Raw genomic sequence first — 24,200 nt, forward strand, 5'->3', positions numbered from 1 at the left:
ATATTAGGCTGTGACAATGATGAATGCATAGACAACATTGGCAATAATAATGAGGTGCAGATTAATACTGACGAGAGCAGTGACCCAGAAAATTGGCCTTTGAATATGTCTGATTCATTACAAATTGAGTTGGTTAAGTGAGAACCATATGAAAGTTACTGGCTTTCAGTTTCCTTTTAATGATAAAAGACATTGATTCACTGAGAAAAATTATCGTAAACTGTAGAATGGTGAAATTATTGAACGTAATTCAGTTGGCTCATGTAATCAAAGTGACAGGATGCTATTTTCTGCTTTTTTGGAAATTCCAAACCTTCCTGAGAACAGTTATAACAGCTGGAAGCACGTTTCTTCCTGACTGCAAGACAACGAACGAATGCACAACCATATAGAATCAACGCAGAAGTAGAAGTGTTCGCACAGCTTGTTGAAAACAAATACAATACTTGATGCAAAAAAGTTTGGTACCAAATTATAACAGTTGTTCAACAAATAGCTGAAAGAAGCTTACCATTTCATAGAAATGCTGAGAAATTGGACAAATCAAGCAATGGACATTGGGGGAGTGCAGGGATAAAACATTTGTTTTCATTTTTTTTTTTAGAAGTTTTTTTTCCCTATGAATTTCAGTTCATGGAATGCTTGATTAGTTTCATTTGTGTAAAAAAACAGAATCAAACATTAAGGAAAAAAATCCCAAATATGTCCTAAAAAAAAGAGGGAGGGTGGGGGGGCTTCCCAAGGCCTTCTATCCCATCCCCACTACTCATCTTTCCCACCCGGAAAAATGCCAAGGCCAGGATCCCACACGGTCCCTACTTACTGGGTGAAGCCTTATCCTGGTGTAAGACAAAACAGCAGTAAGTCATCGCGACCTCAGCCTAGGCTGGAGAATGGGCCCAGGTCTGACACCACAGCCCTGCCCAGAGTTTGGGTCTTGACACCGGAACCTCGGCTTGGATTCAGGCCTGATGCTGGGGCCTGGCCTGACCTGGGGCTCAGCCTACGGTCAGAGCCAGACCCAGAACCCAGGCCTCGCAGTTACATCAATGCTGTCCTCTTTATTCTTTAAATTGACGCCTTTCGCTGGGGTCACACCAGAGTTCATTAACTCTGACGTGACCCGAATGCATGGCATTAGTTTAAGGAGAAGAAAGAAGAGGCTGGTATTGATGGAGCTGCAAGGCCAGGGCACCGGGCTGGAGCCTGAACTTGGCCAAGGCCCAGGCATTGGGACCTGGCTTCTAGGTCAGGCACCAGCATTGGGCCTGGGTCTTGCCCAAGGTCCTGGTGTCAGAGCCCAGCTTCTGGACCAGGCCACGGCATCAGGCCTGGGTCTAGGCTCTGACCTAGGCAGAGACCCAAGTGTTGGGGCCTGGTCTGGCACTCGGATACCCAACAGATCAGGTAAGTGACTGATTGGGGTCTCAGCCAAGGCTCTGGCATCTGCTCAGTCCTAGGATGAGACCCCTGTATCTCGCTTGGGCCTAGGTCATAGCCCCTGCTTTGGGCCTTGGCCTATGCCGTAGGTGAGACCCCGGCCTCAGAGGTAGGCCTAAGCCCAATGCATTCTTTTTAAATGAATGCAACAAATAAGGTTTATTTGTTTTGGGGCCCCCCCAAATTAAATAAATTGCCCTTATTTGTTGCATTTTTGAAATTTGTTTAAAATGAATGCGTGGAGACCGGGAAGTGGTGCATTACCTTGAGACTGTTTCTCGAGTGGAGCCCAGTGGCCTTGTCGAGGCCAGAGCGTTTGGTGGTCCGGCGAGGTAAACCGAGGACACGCCCCCGAATGACATCACTGGAGGGCGACGCTGGAGGAGTTTAAAAACTGCTCCTCCTAACACTTCCCCAGGAGACCGGGAAGTCGTGCATTACCTTGAGACTGTTTCTCGAGTGGAGCCCAGTGGCCTTGTCGAGGCCAGAGCGTTTGGTGGTCTGGCGAGGTGAACCGAGGACATGCCCCCGAATGGCATCACTGGAGGGCGATGCCGGAGGAGTTTAAAAACTGCTGCTCCTAACACTTCCCCAGGAGACCGGGAAGTCGTGCATTACCTTGAGACTGTTTCTCGAGTGGAGCCCAGTCGCCTTGTCGAGGCCAGAGCGTTTGGTGGTCCGGCGAGGTGAACTGAGGACACGCCCCCGAATGACATCACTGGAGGACGATGCCGGAGGAGTTTAAAAACTGCTCCTCCTAACACTTTCCCAGGAGACCGGGAAGTCGTGCATTACCTTGAGACTGTTTCTCGAGTGGAGCCCGGTGGCCTTGTCGAGGCCAGAGCGTTTGGTGGTCTGGCGAGGTAAACCGAGGACACGCCCCCGAATGGCATCACTGGAGGGCGATACCGGAGGAGTTTAAAAACTGCTCCTCCTAACACTTCCCCAGGAGACCAGGAAGTCGTGCATTACCTTGAGACTGTTTCTCGAGTGGAGCCCGGTTGCCTTGTCAAGGCCAGAGCGTTTGGTGGTCCAGCGAGGTGAACCGAGGACACGCCCCCGAATGACATCACTGGAGGGCGACACCGGAGGAGTTTAAAAACTGCTCCTCCTAACACTTCCCCAGGAGACCGGGAAGTTGTGCATTACCTTGAGACTGTTTCTCGAGTGGAGCCCGGTGGCCTTGTCAAGGCCAGAGCGTTTGGTGGTCCGGTGAGGTGAACCGAGGACACGCCCCCGAATGACATCACTGGAGGGCGACGCCGGAGGAGTTAAAATTTAACTCCGAGCGGCGCAGGGCGCCGAAGCCGCGCGCGCCAAAGGGGCGCGCGGCTTTGGTGCAGCTTCGGTGCGGATTTGGTGCAAAATTTGTCATCTATTAGACTCTTCTCGAAGATTTTTTTCTTTCTTTCCATTATTTGCGCATCTTTCCTTCTCCAACAGCGGGATACCAACTTCGGCAATCTAATCTAGCTAAGTATCTTCTTGTCTATTATTATTGTTATTAAACTGTTTCCTAAGAAATGCCACACTCGGCTCGTAAATGTAGAGCTCGAGAAAGGTTGATTGAAGGTACTGCAGCTAGCCCAGTGTTGGGCCCTATGGATGCCCACATTAGGAGAGGGATTACAATACCGGGTGAAAAGTCGCTTGAGGGGACCCAGGAAGGCATGGTTTTCCCTTGTGACCTGGAAATCTCTTTGTCCCCGGATAATAGAGCTCCTCCTGAGAATCCTGCGACTAATAGATCGGAATCATCTGGAGACACCACCTCTCCATTAGAGAGAAATGGGGGAGTGAAGGATGACTCAGGAAAATCGATGAATCCTGTTGCAGGAAATACCAAATTGTTTGGTAGCTCGGAGGGAAAAGTTGCAGAGGGACAAGAACTGCTTTGGGATATAGACTCAAGTTCTGATAAATTATCTGTTGATATGGTTGATCCTTTACCTTTAGTACATTTACCTTTACCTGCTGAGCATGTCTTATTACATTAGGCTCTTAGAAAGGTGAACACCTTTTTGGTGTACACAGAAGTTCCAAATGTGTTTTTTTGACTTGCACGCTACTGCCTTGCTTATTAGTATGCAGATGATGGACAACTGAATGCAGATACACACACATAGGACAGGCGGGTGGATGGACAGACATGATCTCTCCATAATGTGCTCTTTCACTTGCACATAAGCTGAAAGAACTGACAGAATGCAATTTACACTTCATGCCTTCCTAATTGCTTTTAAATTGACCTAATGTATGGAGTACTGGAATACACTATCACACTTCAAGCTCTTTGTTCTGCTGTAGAAAAACATGATAATTATATAACAATAACATGGTAAATAACTGCAGATAAAGCCCAATTGGCCCATCTAGTATTCTCAGCTGTCTTTCTTCTCTAGTTCTCTATCAATTAAGGAGTGGACTGGGAGGGAACTTCCTTACCCCACTACCTAACCTTCCTTCCCTTCCCCCTCTCCACTCCGATCCCTATCCCCTACCTAACTAAAATACTTTTTTTTTCTTTTTTGATTTACTGCTCCATCGGAGCAGAAGCAACTTACATGCACCGGCCGGCTGCCGGTGCGCACTTCCCCGGAACAGCAGCTAATGGCAGCTGTCCCGGCCGGCCTCCATCCCGCCCCTCCCCACCCAGACCATGCCCCTGGCCTGCCCCTTTTTCAGGGCCCAGCACTTATGCACGTATCGGCAGTTATGCGCATGGCCGAGCCCTTTTGAAAATGTGCATGGTGCGCGCAGGGCCCGGCCACGCGCGTAACTGCCGGTATTTGCGCACAAGACCCTTTTAAAATCCACCCTTATGTCTTTTATTCAACCTGTCAACCCTATAAATGCCTACCACTATCCTCTATATCTGCACCAAGCAGTTTAAATTCTGTTACGGTGCTGGCCTTCACCATCTCTGCTGGTAGGCTATTTCAATCCTTGCCATCTTCCTCGTTGGTTCCTAGAGAACCTGTACTTAATCCAACACCCAGGTTTTCTCCATGTTTTACCACCTTTAAAAAAAAAAAAAATCCACACTGCCACCAAAACAAGTGAGACTGTTATCCGAAACATCCAGCCACTCCGTCCTTTTTGATTTTGGATTATAACTTTGGCTGCTTCACGTAGGTTAGTCCAGCCTTCTCAGAAACCTGATGCAGCCCTACTGCAGCCATTCATGCTGTAACCATGGTTGCTCTGTGCACGTTACCCAAGTCTTATTGAAAACCTGATGCAGCTGTACATTTGTTTTTAGGGTAGTAACCATGGTGTGCTCTGTGCAGGTTCCCCCCCAGCCTTTTTGGAAACCTGATGCAGCCATATCATCACTCTCTGCCCATTGGTTTGTAGTTTCCCCCTTTTTGGTCCTCCAAAGTTTCATATGACAAAGCAAGCACTAACTACAGCTATAATTTATCACTATTAATTAACACTTAAGCTTCCTTCTTCGTTTCTTCTACCTCTTACTCTCCCCCTCCCACTCACCCTCACCGCTGCACTCTGCCTCTCTGCCAAGCACGCTTTACATTTCAGCAGTTGTAGTTGCCATTGTCTCTGCTGGTAAGCTATTCCAGATATTTACCACCCCCTTTCAGTAAAGAAATATTTTCTCATGGTTCATCTGAACCTTCCTCGCTGTAAATTCAGATCATATACCTTCTTCTTTAACTTCTGTCTCTATGGGAAAAATGTCACTATTGTGAAGCCTGTCACAAGCTTGAATTTCTATCATATCCCCTTTTTCCCTTTGCTCCTCCAGGAAGTACATCGTCCGAATTAGCTAGTAACCAAGAAAACAGCTGGTGGGAGTTCTCGTTCCCTTTTCCTCTCCTATTTCTCCTCTCCATAATCACCACACTTATACTTTTTATGTAACTCTTAACTTTATTGTAAGAGCTATAGTAGCTGTTCAACACACTTGAGTGCCTTGAAATTTTGTGGTGAATAAATAAACTGGTGGCCAAGGGTGTGGCAAATAAAAGAGATGGAGGAACTAGGAGGCGTGGGACCTGCTCCCATTTTCTCAGATTCCACTTCCTTGTCAGAAATTGATAGCTGTGCAGACATTTCCAACGGCGGGTGGAATCTGTAACCGCTAAGCCTTTAATTCTGTGGAAGCTACAGATAAGGAGATAACAGCCTTCCAAGAGGTCGGGAACCACGGTGGCTGTCTTCCAGAGTCTTCGTTCGTGGCCTCATACAGGGTTCATCTTACTTAGGATCTTAGTTCTGGAGTTGCAGCATGCCCCTGTGACAAACAAGAAAGATGGATAAACCCCATTAAGAGTTCTTTTCATGGCGTCTGTCAGTTAGCAGGCGTCCCTGTAAGAGTGGTATCTGGTTTTCCATCCCTTGCATGGAATTTGAATGCTGTGTTCTTACCACACAGCCCTAGTGAATACAGATCTGTAAAACAAAGAAGAATATACTCATGCTAGGCCATCAGGCTGGTCTTATGTAACATTTTGAAAATCTAATGCTGTCCTCACATTGTTAAGTTTTGTTAAAATTTATATCTATCTTAAAAGAACCCCCTCAATAAAATCTGCTCAGCTTGGATAATATTTGCTTTACCACATTGATTAACTTCACAGCATTCCTTTCTGGTAGGCAGAGGTCCCAGATGTTAGTGGTGGCAGATATTCTTCCACTGGTGGTCTGTGACTCAAATCTACATGCTGTTATATGTGCAGTTTTGAAGTGGCTTGTGTCATGTGGTTAGCTATTTAAATAAGTATTAGATCTGCCATGCCTCTTATAAGCTATTTCTTTTGGACTTTTTATCCATTGGAGATTAACATCAACCATGAGTTCTTTGTGCAGTCTTTGCATAGGCCTTCCCATTCCAGGAACTATGTAGATGGTTTCCCTTGCTTTTTGTTTCCCCACACAGAGATTTGTGAACTGTTTTTAAACTTGGTCCGTTAATATGCTGAAGCTTCAAGTATAAGTTTGATGCTGCAGCTCGAAGAGAAAAATATTTTGCAGAATTTGATGTATGGAGTTTGACAAGTTCATTTCTTATCTTATACCTAATCCAGCCAAGGAACTAACACATCTCTGCATAATATAATAAGAGCAGTACTTTTAGTCTGCCATACAAATATAACATTTGCTAACTATGCAGAAAGCAAGCAACCTTTATAGTTAGCAGAAATCACAAGAAAAGAATTGAACCATAAATGAAACTAGAATAGCTTTTTTTTTTTGTAGAATAGATATGGACCAATCACTGTAATGAGCAAAAGGGATCATAAGTTCCACTTTTAATGTGATCACTGGTTGAGATGATCAGTAGATAAGGGTAAAAAACTAATGCAGATTCTGAAACAATCACGCACTCATCATGATTTTTTGAGTTCATATAATCATGATCATATAATCACGCATATCCAGCATAGCTCTCTGCTTCAACGGCAGGGGGATGAAGAAAAGTGGATCCATATACAGACAACAACCAACAAGGACTGAATTACATAGTCTGGGTAAACAAATAAGCATGGGTGTAGCTTGCTTATTGCAGCGGTTACTACCCCTAACTAATTAAGCTAGATATTTCACTTAGATGTAGTTCTAACACTGCTCTCTACATTAATGGTGGGGGTGGAAGGGAAATAGAACCAAAAGATTACTAAGAGCCAAGAGAAACAGATAAATATGAGAAGAAAAAAAGTGTGAAGCTTGCTGGGCAGACTGGATGGGCCATTTGGTCTTCTTCTGCCATCATTTCTATGTTTCTATGTTTCTATAAGCTCTCACTATCAAATCATACTGTCCACAGACAAGTGCTTAGATTGTAGGCACAATTTATGATTGCTATTGCTGTTTGTGATTATTTTAACCATTTCTAATTCTCAGTAAAAGTTTAACAGTAAGATAAAAATGCTGAGAATAGAGAGGAATCATTAACACAAACAATCCATTAGCACTCTTTTGGATTTTGAATAGTTTGAGTTGAAGTGCATATTTTCTAGCAAATAGAGCAACCATTTTGTTGCATATTTTGCCATTTTCAGGTTCAGATCAGAAAAACTTTTTATGCTTATGCCAAACGAAGAAACATTACCACAATCTCTGATCTTAAGGTTGCCATACTCTTACAGAGAACCTTCAAAGGAGCACTCCAGCTGAAATTTCTGAATTGGAACTCATTAAAAAACTTAACACCATCACCCTAGGTCTGAACAGAGAGAATGGCTTCATGACTCACTACAACTATCTATGAACTTAACTGTTAACAGATCATTCTGTCTTTTCACATTTATAGTACCTCAGTTGTTATTAGGCTATACTATAATGCTTTTAACACTCTCTCCACAGTATGTCCTGCCTAATCTAATGCCTTCTTTCTGTTCTGTATATATTTTACCCATCTCTTGTACATCACTTCATGCATCTAATGAAGTGGACTCTGTCCTTGAAAGTTCATGCTTTAATAAAATGGTTAGTCTATAAGGTGTCACTTTATTCCTGCCATTTTTAGTTTACTATTAATTAAATAAATCCATGCCCTAACATAAGGATGGAATGATTCAGTTCAGTGCACCCCTGAATGTATATACACATGAAGTGTGCCAACAGAGAGTGAAAGAGAGGGAGAGAATCAAAGAGGAATAAGAACCACTTATCTCTAGAAAGCAAGGGTAAGATAGACCTTCAAAATACCCTAACTCTATTGGAAAAAAAATACTTATAAATTTAATTATTCTTATGTAACAAGTGAGAGTGAAAACAACATAGTTCCTTGTTTGATGGGATCTGTAGGACACCATTCTATAGAATCAGAGATCCAGTAGTGCCCTGTAGTAATGCAAACTTGGCAGAGAGATGAAAACCCCGAGTAATCTATAGAAGGTCAGATAATGGTCATCTTCTCGATTTAAGTGTCATGCGCTGGGGGATGTGAGTCTTTTATAGAAACATAGAAACATAGAAATGACGGCAGAAGAAGACCAAATGGCCCATCCAGTCTGCCCAGCAAGTTTCGCACTTTTTTTTTTTCTCATACTTATCTGTTACTCTTGGCTCTTAGAAACCTTTTGGTTCTATTTCCCTTCCACCCCCTCCGTTAATGTAGAGAGCAGTGTTGGAGCTGCATCTAAGTGAAATATCTAGCTTAATTAGTTAGGGATAGTAACCGCCGCAATAAGCAAGTTACACTCATGCTTATTTGTTTACCCAGACTATGTAATTCAGTCCTTGTTGGTTGTCTGTATATAGATCCACTTTTCTTCATTCCCACTGCCGTTGAAGCAGTCGCTGCTAGGTTTTTGCAGTCAGGGGCTTGCGAAAATGGACCAGGCCCTAACGGATAGCAACTGGCACACCACAAGGCAAGGTCTATTGCCTGATTGGACTCCTCCCCTTAGGTTGAGCCCACAGGTTCTAGCATCTGGCAGGACTTCTTTGGTATGGTGCAAGGAATGATGAGCCAGACAGAACCAAGTTGGGCTGATATCAGGACCAGCAGAATTCTGACATGATCGAGAATAGGCAAGGGTCAGGGCTGGTGGAGAACTAGCAAGTTCAGTGTCCAGGCAGGGGTCTGGACAGGCAGAGAGCAAGCAAGATCGGTGTCCATGCAGAGGTCAAGGCAGACAGAGATCAAGCAAGTTCAGAAGATAGTCTGGGTCAGCAACAGACCAGTCTGAGGAAAGGCTGACTGGAAGGCAAGGCAAGATGAAGCAAGGTAGGAGAACAAGGCAAGGCAGGGCAGAGGCACAAGGCAGGGCAAGAGAATGGCAAGGAAGAAACACAGCAAGGCAAAGCTGGACAAAGGCAGGAACAGCAGCAACATAGCAGTAACAACTCGCACAGGAGGATCTGTTGCTTATGCACTGGCTGGTTGCAGAGGACTTCCTTATATACTTAGACAGGATGTGTTATCACCAGGCAACGCTGCAGGAAGTCCCGGCTGCAGGCCTATAAGAGGAGATCCTAGATGCAGGAAGTAATATATACAGTGCTTGGATGCAGCACAGACTGGATGCTAAGAAGTACTTAGAGGCAGGGCCGGCAGAAGCTTTGGGTAAGCTAGGCCTGGACCTAGGTTGCCAATCATTAGGAGGCACTGCCGCTGCCGCTTGCGAGCCAATGAGGCAGGGAGAGGCGGCAGAATTTTGAAGGGGCAAAAAGTGCCCCTTCAAAATTCTGCCCAGCCCCCACCTCACCCTGCCTTCCCCCCCATCATGCAACCCTCCTGACTCCCTCCCAAGACTCCCAAAAACCCCTGGTGGTCCAGCGGGGGGCCCGGGAGTGATCTGCCGCTCCTGGGCTGTCGGCTGCCACTAACCAAAATGGCGCTGGTGGCCTTTAGCCCCTAGTCATGCCATACAGTAGTCCTAAAGATAGCCTTATAAACTTATCTGGCTATCTTTAAGTTAGCCAGCTATATTCAGTAGTGCGGCTGCACCATTAAATATCCATCCTATATTAGCTGGATAAGTTTATCTGGCTAATTTTGCAATCTGGCCAGTGATTAAATATTACCCCCACTGTAAATACACTTTAAATGTTTTTAATCTTCTGTAAAACTCTTTTTCTAATCACTGAAGTAAAGAGAACTGTTTTGGGAACAAAAAACCCATGTTGCTACGAATTATTCAAGAAGGATCAGAAGTGCTTTGTACCTGTTGTGATTCGCTGCCCGCGGGTCCCCCTGCGAGCTGACTCTCACTCACCTCATGCTTTTCCCGACGCGGCATGGACGCCACTGTCGCCCCTGCCCACTCGGCTGGAGCCGCGGACTTCCCTGCTTCGTTGCGGCCCGGAGGCAGTCCCTGGGTCCTGCCTTCGCTGCGGTTGGAGCCGTGGACCTTCTGCCATCCCCTGCGTGGCCGGGACTGCTGCCGACGTCATCTTGCCTTCACGGCGCGTGGGCCGCATCCCCCTAGCGGCTGGAGTTGCCCCCGGGGCCTCCTGCAGCGGCCGGAGCCGATGTCATCATCGAGGCCTGCTTCCCAGGCCCAGCCTGCCTTCTGCGTGAAGACATCGGTGCAGGCCACTGTCCGCGGTCCTGCACAAGTTCCTGCTTCCTTCCTTAGGCGCCGGCGCGCATCTCTCTTCTGTATTTAAAGGGCCAAAAACAGGAAGTGTGTTGGCTTCACCTAAGATTGGACTTCCTGCTTCAGCCCTATAAGAGGGCTGCTCCGTTAGTACGTCGTCGCCTTGCATCGGAGTGACATCCTTCTGGAGGCTCCTGCCTGCCAGAACCTTGTAAGGTTTCCTGTTCTTCGTGGAGCGCCGTGTCTCGTCTCCCTTCATAACACGTCTCGTGTCTTGATGTCTTGCCTGAGGTCCCTGTCCAGGTATCCTGATGTTCCCATCTTGATCTTCCATGCCCAGATGTCCCGTCAAGAACCTACACGTCCTGATGTTCCTGCCTTTCCGGATGTTCTTCCCTGCGTCTTCGTCTGTGCTCCTGAGCCTTCTGACCTGCTGGGCCGTGGAGTGGCCTGCAGGAGGGATTTGTCCCTGTGCTTCTGAGCTTCAGTTCCTGCCAGCCGTTGGAGCTTCGGATGTCATTGGTCCCGTCATCGGAGTTCCTCCTCGCCTGGATCTTCCCTGCGCATGTCCCGCTCTCCTCATGGTCCGTGACCAGCCTCCGGGTTGTGTAGGGCCCGTAGTGGGACAGGGTGGTCCGTGACTCAGTCCCGTGGGTGGGCTGAGTAGGGCACCCTAAGAGACTGTGCAATTGTCCTTCCTTCCAGTTGCCCAACCCAAGTGTCGTTGTCTGTGATGCCGCTGCATCAACCCAAGTGTCTTTGTCTGTGATGCCGTTGCATCAACCCAAATGTCTTCGTCTGTGATGCCGTTGCATCAACCCAAGTGTCTTTGTCTGTGATGCCGCCGCATCAACCCAAGTGTCTTCGTCTGTGATGCCGCATCATCAACCCAAGTGTCTTCGTCTGTGATGCCGTTGCATCAACCCAAGTGTCTTCGTCTGTGATGCCGCCGCACCAACCCAAGTGTTTTCGTCTGTGATGCCGCCGCACCAACCCAAGTGTCTTCGTCTGTGATGCCGTTGCATCGATCATAGTCCTGTCTACGTGTCAAGGCCTCCGTCTGCCCTCAACCTCAGGCCAGGCCTGCTGCTCCATGCTGTTCCATGCAGCAGGTCCGAAGGGGCTCGGAATGGTCGGAGGACCATTCAACTTCCAACATCTCCTTGTTGTGGCCATGGGAGCCTGAAGACCTGGTGGAGGGTAAGACCGCCAGTCATGCTGTATACACCGTCAACCCTCGGCTCGGCCCTGGAAACTCTGGAGTCGGACTGAGGCCCAAGGGCACACTAAACACCCCGAGTGGGGTTCACCGTAGCACCCCACTCACAACAGAATGCAAGGCCATGTGCCCGACGGAGGGTTCAGCGATGGATTCGCCTTGTATTGAGTCTTGCCTGTGTTCCTGGACTGATATGGGACAGAAAATTTTTTTTCAGGACTGTTTTGCCTTTGTTACGACCTGCTGGAGGCGCCAGCTGTCTGGATTTCATTTTTGAAACGACCTGCAGGAGGCGCCTGTATCCAAACCCCTTTTTTTTATCCTATTGCCAGGTTGGAGTTTTTACGACCTGCAGGAGGCACCTGCTCCCCTACTGGTTTGCTGTTTTTTTTTTTGTTTGCCCACCCTGGGTTCCCTCCCCCAGGTCTTTCTTGATGTTTCTTGGTATTTCTTGTTTGTTCTCGCTTGTTGCTCGTTTGTTTTGTTCCTTGCTTGTTTGCCTTGTTTGTTTGCCCCTGCTTGTTGTTTCCCGGGTATGTGCTTTCCGTCCTACTCATTCCTGTGTTGTTCCCTTGTTTTCCCTTCTCTCACTTTCGCTCCCTCGCCTTTCGCTCTTTCGCTTTCCGCTCTCTCGCTCCTTGCTCTTTCGCTCTAGCTCCCTTGCTCTCTGTTCCCTTGCTCTCTGCTCCCTTGCTCTCTGTTCCCTTGCTCTCCATTCCCTTGCTCCCTCTTTTGTGTTTTTTGTATTGTCGGTCCCGGGGTCACCGTTCGCTTGGTCTCTGCTCGCTCGGTCACTGCTTGCTTGATCTCATGTTCGCTTGGTCTCATGTTCGCCTGGTCTTATGTTCTTTGGTCTTGTCTTCTTGGTCTCTCATCATGTCCTTCATGTTTCTGTGGTTTCTTGCTGTCCTCAGATATTTCTGCTTCCTTTTTGGACCCTTGAATACCCCCATTCACTATGGATTGATACCCCTTTTCCTCGGACTGTTGAGAGGAGGTTGTGGAGGGGGTCTTTGAGGAGGGGGTACTATTGTGATTTGCTGCCCGTGGGTCCCTCCACGAGCAGACTCTCACTCACCTCATGCTTTTCCCGACGTGGCATGGATGCCACTGACACCCCTGCCCACGCGGCTGGAGCTGCGGACTTCCCTGCTTCGTTGCAGCCCGGAGGCAGTCCCTGGGTCCTGCCTTCGCTGTGGTTGGAGCCTCGGACCTTCTGCCGTCCCCTGCATGGCCGGGACTGCCGCCGTCATCTTGCCTTCGCGGCACGTAGGCTGCATCCCCGGGTTCGGGTAGCGGCTGGAGCCGCCCTCGGGGCCTCCTGCAGCGGCCGGAGCCACTGTCATCATCGAGGCCTGCTTCCCAGGCCCAGCCTGCCTTCTGCGTGAAGATGTCGGTGCAGGCCGCTGTCCGCGGTCCTGCACAAGTTCCTGCTTCCTTCCTTAGGTGCCGGCGCGCGTCTCTCTTCTGTATTTAAAGGGCCAGACACAGGAAGTGTGCTGGCTCCACCTAAGATTGGACTTCCTGCTTCAGCCCTATAAGAGGGCTGCTCTGTCAGTACATCATCGCCTTGCATCGGAGTGACATCCTTCTGGAGGCTCCTGCCTGCCAGAACCTTGTAAGGTTTCCTGTTCTTCGTGGAGCTCCGTGTCTCGTCTCCCTTCGTACCACATCTCGTGTCTTGATGTCTTGCCTGAGGTCCCTGTCCAGGTATCCTGATGTTCCTGTCTTGATCTTCCATGCCCAGATGTCCCGTCAAGACCCTCCATGTCCTGATGTTCCTGCCTTTCCGGATGTTCTTCCCTGTGTCTTCGTCTGTGCTCCTGAGCCTTCTGACCTGCTGGGCCATGGAGTGGCCTGCAGGAGGGATTTGTCCCTGTGCTTCTGAGCTTCTGTTCCTGCCAGCCGTTGGAGCTTCGGATGTCATTGGTCCTCTCATCGGAGTTCCTCCTCGCCTGGATCTTCCCTGCGCATGTCCCGCTCTCCTCATGGTCCGTGACCAGCCTCCGGGTTGTGTAGGGTGCATAATGGGACAGGGTGGTCTGCGACTCAGTCCCGCGGGTGGGCTGAGTAAGGCGCCCTGAGAGACTGTGCAATTGTCCTTCCTTCTAGTTGCCCAACCCAAGCGTCTTTGTCTGTGATGCCGTTGCATCAACCCAAGTGTCTTCGTCTGTGATGCCGTTGCATCAACCCAAGTGTCATCGTCTGTGATGCCGCTGCATCAACCCAAGTGTCTTCGTCTGTGATGCCGTTGCATCAGCCCAAGTGTCTTTGTCTGGGATGCTGCCGCATCAACCCAAGTGTCTTCATGTGTGATGCCGCCGCATCAACCCAAGTGTTTTCGTCTGTGATGCCGTTGCATCAATCCAAGTGTCTTCGCCTGTGATGCCGTTGCATCAACCCAAGTGTCTTCATCTGTGATGCCATTGCATCAACCCAAGTTTCTTCGTCTGCGATGCCGTCGCATCGATCATAGTCCTCTCTATGTGTCAAGGCCTCCGTCTGCCCTCAACCTCAGGCCAGGCCTGCTGCTCCATGCTGTTCCATGCAGCAGGTCTGAAAGGGCTCGGAATGGTCGGAGGACCATTCAACTTCCAACATCTCCTTGTTGTTGGTCATGGGAGCCTGCAGGCCTGGTAGAGGGTAAGACTGCCAGCAGTGCTGTATACACCATCAACCCTCGGCTCGGCCCTGGAAACTCTGGAGTTGGACTGAGGCCCAAGGGTACATTAAACACCCCGAGTGGGGTTCACCGTAGCATCCCACTCACAACAGTACCAGCTGCCACTACTAGAATCTTGAAGCACGAGGCCCCCTCTCCCTCCTGTACAGAAGAATGCAGAAGCTCCTATCATATCCAACAGAAAGCCTGGGCCACATGACGGACAGACCTGGACAACTGTGGGGATTTCACAGTCTGCTGTGAGCCTTTTCCAGCATCCTACATTGATTTCATTGACCAGTGGAGAAGCTATGGGATCCAAAAGGTCATTTTGTATCAAGCCCAGGAAGTCACACAGTGGTTTGCAATTTTTAGCAGATGGGTCTGCAAATTTAAGAAAAAAATAACTTTTCCTATCAAAAGAAATCGGTCACTTATGTACAACTTATCAAATTGTACAGAACTTGGCAGCAGTAAGAGATACATATTCTGAGGCATTTATCTGGACAACTCAGAAGTTATCCAGCTAAATGAATATTTGGGCACTTATGTGGCTACATGTTAGCTGGATATCTTATTGTGCAGCTAAACTTTAGCTGGATAACTTAGGGGCTCTGAGGGCATTTTACACCCCCGGAGGAATTACATTTGGCTAAGTCTGATCTTGCTATACAGCTGTCCTAAAGTTAGCTGATAAAGTTATCCGGTTAACTTTAACAGAACCGGCTATATTCAATAATGTGGCGGCACTATTGGATATACCTTCAAAGTTAGCCATTTGTAACCGGACACCGTACAAAAGGCTGCAAAAGTGGACTGTCCAGTCCAAAACTGGGCAGTTAGTCACCCTACTCTCACCTCTAGGGGTGATCTTTCAAGAGTAGAGGCATAGTGTAGGCATGTTCACCCTTTTGCTGACCTGTGTTGTGCCTGTTCTCTGGATGAATGGAGGACTTCAGTTTCTGGTACTATCAAACTGGTACTTTTCTGAAGCACTAATTCTGTTTATAAAAGAGTTTTAATAAAAGTGAATGCATAGCATATGGAACATATATCATCGTGGATAGGAAAATACTTTATATCTGCTGTGCAATGATACGCATTAAAATAACATTGAGTAAAACTGGCAGGCATTATCTAAAGCAGACTTTATGGTGCCACACCTCTGCAAAATGAAGTATTCTGGCTAGACTATGAACTGTAAACAGAGGAGATAATGTAGAACGCGCTAATGTTCCACATCATGGCATGCCAGATAACATCAGCGGGTAGTGTTGCACAGTGCTGGACACTGGATATATTACACTCGAGGTTCCCTTCCTTTTCAAAACATGCTGCACAGCATCAAACACAGCAGAATCTTCTTAGTATGGTGCAGAAGACCATGAAACCAAATGTTTATTTATAAAATAAGTTATTTATCTTGCACAATGTAATCTAAAAATTAAACACTTTTAGATTCTACGATGTTTAATTCATCAGCTTTTAAAAGACAGTCATACAAATTTGGTTTCAAATAAAGGGATATTTGAAATGATCAGCAAAAAAAAAGTGTGTGTTTTTAATTCAACAACTTTTCATGATGCTTCATCTCCTTCTTTGGAACAGAAGTATGTACATGAATATGATAACATTCCTCATGTGAATTTCTCTAGAATAAATGCATTAATAGATTAGACTTTTTATTTCGTATAGGAAATTAGGCAAGAAATGGATTCAACCAGTAACCACAGTCATCCAGATCCTTCTTGAATACCAGCAGCATACCAGGGTTCACAAGAAGAGTCTGGGTGCATTCCTGGAGGGCAAGGACAAAAACAGATACTAAAGATTGGGTGGAGGTTGGAGTGCCACAGTCATATATCTACTGGGGGCACATAGATGACCTCTGACTTAATTTTGTTAGTTGTAACTAATACCTCTAGGACAGGAGTGGGCAAACTACGGCCTGCAGACCAAACCTGGCACTTTCTTACTTTTAATCCGGCCCTTGGAAAATTTTTTTTTAAATGCATTGGGGCGGATTTTCAGAGCCCTGCTCGCGTAAATCCGCCCAAAACCGGGCGGATTTACGCGAGCAGGGCCCTGCGCGCCGGGAAGCCTATTTTACATAGGCCTACCGGCGCGCGCAGAGCCCCGGGACTCGCGTAAGTCCCGGGGTTTTCGGAGGGGGGCGTGTCGGGGGCGTGTCGGGGGGCGGGCCCGGTCGTCGCGGCGTTTCGGGGGCGTGTCGGCAGCGTTTTGGGGGCGGGTACGGGGGCGTGGCTATGGCCCGGGGCGGTCCGGGGGCGTGGCCGCGCCCTCCGTACCCACCCCCAGGTCGCGGCCCGGCGCGCAGGAGGCCCGCTGGCGCGCGGGGATTTACGTCTCCCTCCGGGAGGCGTAAATCCCCCGACAAAGGTAAGGGGGGGGTTTAGACAGGGCCGGGCGGGTGGGTTAGGTAGGGGAAGGGAGGGGAAGGTGAGGGGAGGGCAAAGGAAAGTTCCCTCCGAGGCCGCTCCGATTTCGGAGCGGCCTTGGAGGGAACGGGGTAGGCAGCGCGGCTCGGCGCGCGCCGGCTATACAAAATCAATAGCCTTGCGCGCGCCGATCCAGGGATTTTAGTGGATACGCGCAGCTCCGCGCGTATCTACTAAAATCAGGCGTACTTTTGCTTGAGTCTGATGCGCAAGCAAAAGTAGGCCTATTCGCGCTTTTTGAAAATCTACCCCATTAGATGCAGCCTGCCTAGGCTTTTGCAGCCTGCCAGAGTTCTCAACGTCATCATGAAAGGCCCAAAATGTCGCCCTTTCGGTGACATGATGAAATGGGTCTTTCATGATGACGTCAGCTGGTGGGCAGGACGGCATCAGCGCCCAGGGAGGACGTTGGCATCAGCGGGCGACCTGGCTGACGAGGAGAGACTCCAGTTGTCAGCGCTGGCAGGGTTGCCGCCAGCAAGGAGATACTTAAGATAAGCAGTAGCGGTGCCAAAAACGAAGACAGATGCAGCAGTGGCACAAGCCGGAGCCCAGGCTAACGAGGCCAAAACAAAATGCAACAGCGGCGCCCACTGGAGCCCAGGCTGGCGAGGCAGATGTAGGAGAAGGGAGATGCGGCAATGGCGCCCGCCAGAGGAGGAAAAGAAACCAGGTGGTGGGCTGCCGCTGCAACCCAGACCAGCAGGCAGAGATGGATTTAGGATTTTGATGCCCCTAGGCACTGTTGGTGCTGACACTCCTTGCCCCCCCCCCCCCCAACAAGAGACAATAGAGCAGAAGGTATAAGGCACAGGTTTTTTTTCCCTCAGCTTGATCTGCTTCATGTCCCTAAATAAGAGGAGAGGTGGGGGGAGGGCAGGATTAGGGAGCAGACTCGCAGAGTGGCTTTTCTTTGCTCCCTGCTGTGGCCTCATCCTTCTCTTCCTGTTCCCTGTAGAAACCAGGAGGGGATGGGATAGAATAGGGAATAGAGCAGTTTGTCTTTGCTCTGTCTCTTCCAGCCTCACCCCTCCCCTCCAGTTCTCTGCACCGGGGGAGCTGCAGCAGGAAGCATTTTCCTCCTTAATGTGTTGGGTACCTGGTGCCCCACACAGCCCAATGCGCCAGGAGTTTGCCTCTTCCCCTCTCTGCCCTCCTTCTTTACAGCCACCAGTTGATAAGATTTATTCCAGATTCAGGCAAGAGTATATATATTTGTTAAAGAAGCAACTGGGCCATGCTCGTATCCATGCTGGTAATTTGGCAGAATAAACTCTAAATTTCAAATCATGGGCTGGAGTTGGTTGCATATCTAAAAGGTCTATGGAGACAGTCCCAGTACGTGACATTAATGTTCTTATCTGGTATCAAATGAATAGCAGGAAAATACTTTATTTTTTCATGGTGTGATATCTTGTATTGGACATACTAAAGACTTATCCAAATATGTGCAACATGTACAACAATAAACAAGAATATAATTCTTAAGTTGATCTAATAAAAAGCATCATGACTTTCAAAGAATCCAGTTTTCTTAGAATTACTGCAACATTTAGAACTCCAGATTGGAAAAATACTGCAAAAGATTTATGTCCGAGTAAATCAAAAGAAATAAATGTCACCCCAAAATTGTAGATGACACTTTTGTACTGGTTTAAATATGCCTGTGAGTAGCTTTCAAGGACTATGCCCCCTTCATCAATCAATGTGGCTCAATGTACATTTTTACAAACGGTGAATGTCTCTGGAATTTGACAGAATTGAGCCCTTTGTAAAAACAAGTTCCGAGACTATCAGTGTAAACTAAAATCTATGGTAGGCTAACATATTTCTTTCTCTGCACCAAAGTGAGAGGCATTGTGTGAAAGGGGATATAACACTGGTGCAAATGGCAGATAGCGAGAGTAAAATAAACGTTCACATCCGGCACTCACAGAAGGAGGAAGTTGAACATTTATCAAAATAATTGAACTATCCTCCTAGTTTTGCTACCAGGGTGACAGGCCTTCCAATATTCATAAAATGTGTTGCATTCCTGAATCCCAGTTTCCACTCATTTTTAGAAAACAAAATTGTATCAAAATTCTTACCTTAATTGGTTAGGGATGTGCATCCAAAAAATGCGGGGGTTCATTTTTATTCGTTTCAAATGGAGAAACTATGTTTAAGCTGCATCATTTTTAAGAGGTGTTTTCAAAAAGATTGTAAAGCTTTTAGTTACAGTTTTGGACATCAACATTCTCCTATACTTTTCATTATGGGGTTCTAACCGCTGTATTTGCATCTGAAGCAAGTATGTTATTCATATATTTGGAACTTATAGGAAATGTTCATTCTTACTTTTAGGGAATAAAAATCTGCAATTTAGTAATTATTTAAAAACCAAACTGCACACCACAGTCATATATTTCCTCCTGTATTCTAAGGAATATCAGTATTTATTTTGCTGACCAATTGTCACTTCATAGTTGGTTTAAGCAAATATTAAAGTATTGCAATTTAGGTATTATAACTTTTTCCCTTGTTAAAATTGTTAAGGTATATGTGTTTGAGCCATTCTTCCATCTTATAAAGATGAAATTTTCAAATGTGTGTGGGTCGTTGCAAAGTCTGTAGGCACAATTCTCAGAAGAAAGCATGGACATATTTTCCCTTTGAGAATTGCCTAGGAAAAGTATGCAAGGAGATTTGCACCTATTTTTTCTGTGGCTGCTTTTTCCTTTCAAAACACCACTTGAGGTTTTGAAAATGCAGAACTACATGCGCAGTTGCATCTCTTGACCTCACTCTGACCCCGGGAATGCCTGCACTCACTGCAGGTGAAAGTGCACGCATTGTGGTATGCAGATAGAAGTTGGACAGTTTTTCCAAAAAGACATTTTACCCAGGCATCCAACGCTAGAAGTGCAGGTTTATTCTCGAGCCGGCATAAAACACGTTGGTTGCTCTGATATAAGTGAAATATAAGACCTTATAAATAAATAAGTCGATTTTCAAACAGTAGGTACTCATGTACATTGTGTTGACTATCAGGTTGCTAATGCAACTAAAAGCAGACTAGTAACCTTACCTATTTTAAAATGATGTAAGTTAGTGGCATACTTAAAACACATGTGCTTTTTTGAAAATTGAACATACACATATGCATTTCATACAGGCCTCCAAAACACCCTCCAGAAAGCCTGTTTTTTATATGGACAACAGTATGCATACTATGACAGTATGTGCATGCTTTCTGGTAGTTAAAAAAAATACCCTTTTAACTGGATATAAAAATCTTAAAGGGGGTTAACTCTATTTTTACCTGCGTAAAAGGCACCTAAGTCTTTGAAAATTTACCACTACATATAATATACTTAGAAATAAAAAGGTTTGATTCTGGAGCTACAAGTCACACCAATAATTCACAAGCACACAAAGGTAGGACAAAGTCCTGGTGGCCAGCATTTTCCTAAGCATTTAAATTTCATTTGCATGTTTGATCCAGCAAAATTGTACTAGAAACATCCTGTTTGTGAATTATTATTCCACTTACTAGAGATCCTCACTGAAATGAATATTTATCATTAATATATTCTGCCTTGGGCATCTTTTCTGATTGGAAAGGTGAATAACAAAGTTTTGACAAACTGAATTTGATTGATTGAAATTGTTCAGAAAAGCTGCAAATCTGAAATACTTGTATAAATTATGAAACACTGCATACATTTGTCTCAAAGAAATACACTTGCATGAAAAAAGAGCTAAGATTATGCATGATTTCCTGACCCTTCCTGCTTTTCTGAAATATAGACCTCTCCTTTTAGTTTTATCTTATGGCTTGTCCTTGGTATTTTATTCCTATGGTACATCCACGCACAGCACCTAATCCAATATGTGCGTTTTATATTTTTAATTTTATCTCACTAGTAAAAGAAAGATTCAGTTTTTTAAATTATACTTGTTATTAAATATGATACAGGTATAAAAGGACAAGATTTATCCCATTCACCAAATAGTACTATTTATCACAAAATTATGTAACCGAACCTTTATGACACCTGTTTAGATTATTTGGTTCTATACACTTATTCAACATTAATTTATGTGCCTTACTGTAAACCATTGTGATGGTACTTAACGATGGTATAGAACAGTTTTTAAATAAATAAATATTCTTTAAATTTTAATAACTAACAGGTAGATTTAAAAAAAAAAATTGCTTGTGCAAAAACAGCCCCATACACGCGTATGTGGGCTATGTGCGAGCAATGCAAAATTTTAAGAAGCTGGGAAGTATGCACATCAAGAATAAGGAGGCAGAAAAGGGGTGGGGCTAAGACATATGCATGTGACCCCTGAAGTTTGCAAGGCTGACCATAACAACACTGGCCATGTTACCTGCATAATTTTACCACTGATCTTGATGAGGTGCAAGTCTGGCAGGAGAGGGGGAGAGAGAGGGAGAATCTCTGTAAGAGGGGCACTTTCAACTCAGGGTGGGTTTGGGGGGGAGGTGTAACATTGGTCTGCCTAGGGCGCAAGGTTCTGTAGACCCTTGTAACACTGCCCCCTCCCCAAAACCCACCCTGAGTTGAAAGTCCCCTCTTACAGTGGGAGATATATAGAGTGTCAGATTGTCTCTTTAAAAGAGTCTCTCTCTCTCTCTCTCTCTCTCTCCTTTACTCAGTCACTTGTGACTATTAAATGTTACATATAAAATTTAGTGGATTGTGCCCAATATGGGTGCACTCCTTTAAAAAAAAACTATAAAACCATTTTTCTTTTTAAACAAAAGCAGACTTTGTCACCAAATAACCTGTCTGGACTCATGCCACTGTCAACCAAGGCCATAGGCCATCTCTCAGCATGAAGAGAAAGGAATAAGGCATCTAGCCTTGTTGACTACAGCACAAGGTTTGCAACTCTTTAACTCGCATAGCCAGCTTTTTGCTACCTGGAAGACCAGCCGGACCCCGTGTCCGGCCGGGCGGCGTAATGTGGGCGCAGGCTCACTTCAGAGGCGAGGCGCGTGTGGTTGGAGAGGGGGGGGGGGGGGGGGAAGGTGGAATAGACGGAGGTGAAAACAACGTGGGGACACAAGTAGGGCTGCAACGTGAAGTACGTGAAGGAGGGGGGAGGGGGGGACTGAAGGCGAGTGTCATAGAGTCGTGGAATGCAGTGATTGGCTTTAGGTGCAAGGGGGGGGGGGGCAGAAGGAGTAAGCGTGGAGAGCTGGGATAGGTGGGGAGAAAATTCAAACTGCTGGTTAAGCAGTTTTAGTAACGCGGGCTTCAGTCGGTAGCTGCGAGCGAGAGAGGGGCAGAAGGTTCGCGCGATCTTAACATACCTTTTGTTGCTGGTTCCTGTGTGATTGTTCGTTGGGGACTGTTCGGAGATCGCAGGCATTTTTTGCAGCTGTAAACTTCCAGTGCTCGTGTGCTGACGGCAGCATGGCTGGCAAGAGGCCCGATTGGGAGGAGGAGGAGCTCGATGGTGGTGTGGCTGCGTTCCTGGAGTCAGAGGAAGCCGCATGGGTGCCGGGGGAGGAGGCAGCAGGCGACGGTGTGCTGATCCCAGAATGGGTGAGCGACTTTGGCGTTGCAGAGCGGGGAGGAGCACGATCGTTAGCTCGGGGGGCGGATAGAGGAGGTGTGGAGATTGAAAGGGAGGGACCGTTGCTGTTAATTGAGAGGTCTGCAGAGCTGGGTGTGGTGAGGGGGAGGGGCGGTAGAGCTGTGAGGCCCCGGGCTAAGGGGAAGTCTGGAAAGGCAGCTTCTAAGAGCTGTGAGCCCATTCTAGCTGCAGAAATGATTTCTGATGCTGCAGAGCGCTTTCCTGGCCCTGATGAAGGTTCATTTGGTGAGAGTGCTGTGTCTATGGGAGCTTTATACAAAACTAGGTTTCGTGGTCAGGGGGGTAAGGGAGCGATGGTAGGGCGGTTAAGTGGAGCGGAGGAGCGCAGGGCAAGGGGTGCCGGTAGCATGTTGGGGAGGGGCATGGCTGTGAGAGGGGAGAGGGTGAGTAATACGTTATTGGTTCCAGAACTGGCAAGGGGGATGTTGGGGGGGGTAAGCAGGCACTGCATGGGGCAAAGAGGTAATCGTAGATTGACTGGGGGTTCTCGCCGGCGTTTGAATGGAGGGGGGAGAATCGGGAGGGGAAGAGATGACCTTGGTAGAGGGAGGTCTGTGGACAGGGGATGTGCGAGCAGTTTTGGGGAGTTTGGGGGGTTGGAGGTGGAGAGAATTTGGGATATTGCGCCGGCTCCTGTTCCGTCTCCTGCTCCTGCTGTTTTTCCACAGGGGAATTTGGCAGAGGATGATGGTGAAATACCTGGCCCATCTCAATGGGAGGCTTGGCGCAATGACGCGCCAGTGACGGCAGGCAGGGGTCGGCGAGAGCAGTTATACATGGATGATGTGCTGCCTGTGGAGCCTGAACAGACTGGTGAGTTTATTATTTTCCCTAGACAGGACAGAGGTGGAGCTGCATGTGTGAGGGGGGCAGAAGAGAGGGAGGGGGGGAAGCAGGATGGCAAGGACGCAGGTGGCAGCGAAGTGTTACCAAGTGTTAAGGAAGGGGGGGTGGATAGGAAACGGGGGTCTTCAAAGTCTGGGAAGTCTAAGAAAAAGAGAAAGAGGGGGCGCTCTAGTTCATCGGATTCGTCCTCGTCGTCGTCGTCCTCTTCGTCATCTTCTGATACCTCTTCGGATTCGGGAGCAGCGGTTCAGGGGGGAGCAGTCGGAGGGGCCACAGTACGTGGTGCCCCGGCTTTGGTGGCTTTTACGGAGTTATGGGAGGAGGTTCCGCGTTCCATTCGTAGACGAATTAGGCGTAGGCAGTTCATTGATATTTTTCAGCTGCTGGAGGGCAGGCGTGGTAAGCGTAAGGATAAGAAGAAGAGGAATAAGAGAGATCAATTTGTAGGGGCCCCGATTAAGGTGGCACGAAATATTCATAATTGGACAAGGGCTTTTCTGCGGCTAGCAAGTGTAGTGGGGAAGAAAGATCCGTCACAGTATGGGGCGTTGTTATCTTATGCAGATGCAATCCTAGCGGCCAGTAAGACTTACGAAGGTTGGTCCTGGCTTAATTATGATGAGCGATTCCGGGATCGTATGGAAGAAAATAAGTTTATCTCCTGGGGTACTCAGGATGTTGGACTCTGGCTAACGCAGATGGCTGCAAAACCGTCCTCAGGTAGTATGGGGCAGGGGTTAGTGGCTGGTACTGGGCCTGGGAGGTTTTTTCGGAGGGACGTGCCCGGCAGTAGTGTTGGAAAGGGGGGCGCGGGGCGCAGTGATGTGTGTTGGAGATTTAATCGCTCCACGTGTATTTTCCCGGACTGTAAGTTCCGGCACGCTTGTTCCGTGTGTGGAGCCGGTCACCCAGTGTCCAAGTGTTCAAAGCGTCAAGGGGACGGACCG

General features: G+C 47.3%; 1 protein-coding gene across 2 annotated transcripts in view; it reads right to left on the reverse strand.

Annotated features, from left to right (window-relative positions):
* LOC115092153 (mucin-7-like) overlaps positions 1-23,966 on the reverse strand; it is a 35,931-nt gene extending 11,965 nt beyond the window's left edge. The window contains exons 1-2 of one of the 2 annotated variants that reach the window (XM_029602764.1): positions 22,121-23,966; positions 5,361-5,695 (exon numbers count right to left, since the gene is read on the reverse strand). In XM_029602764.1, the coding sequence (XP_029458624.1) occupies positions 5,663-5,695; positions 22,121-22,567 (480 nt within the window). In that variant the 5' untranslated portion in view covers positions 22,568-23,966 and the 3' untranslated portion in view covers positions 5,361-5,662. Of the gene's footprint in view, positions 1-5,360; positions 5,696-22,120 lie in introns of those variants that run through there. The other variant, XM_029602763.1, reaches the window with a different exon arrangement.
* Between the last annotated feature and the right edge of the window lie 234 nt (positions 23,967-24,200).

The sequence above is a fragment of the Rhinatrema bivittatum genome, chromosome 5, assembly GCF_901001135.1.
Source record: "Rhinatrema bivittatum chromosome 5, aRhiBiv1.1, whole genome shotgun sequence".
NCBI lineage: Eukaryota > Metazoa > Chordata > Amphibia > Gymnophiona > Rhinatrematidae > Rhinatrema > Rhinatrema bivittatum.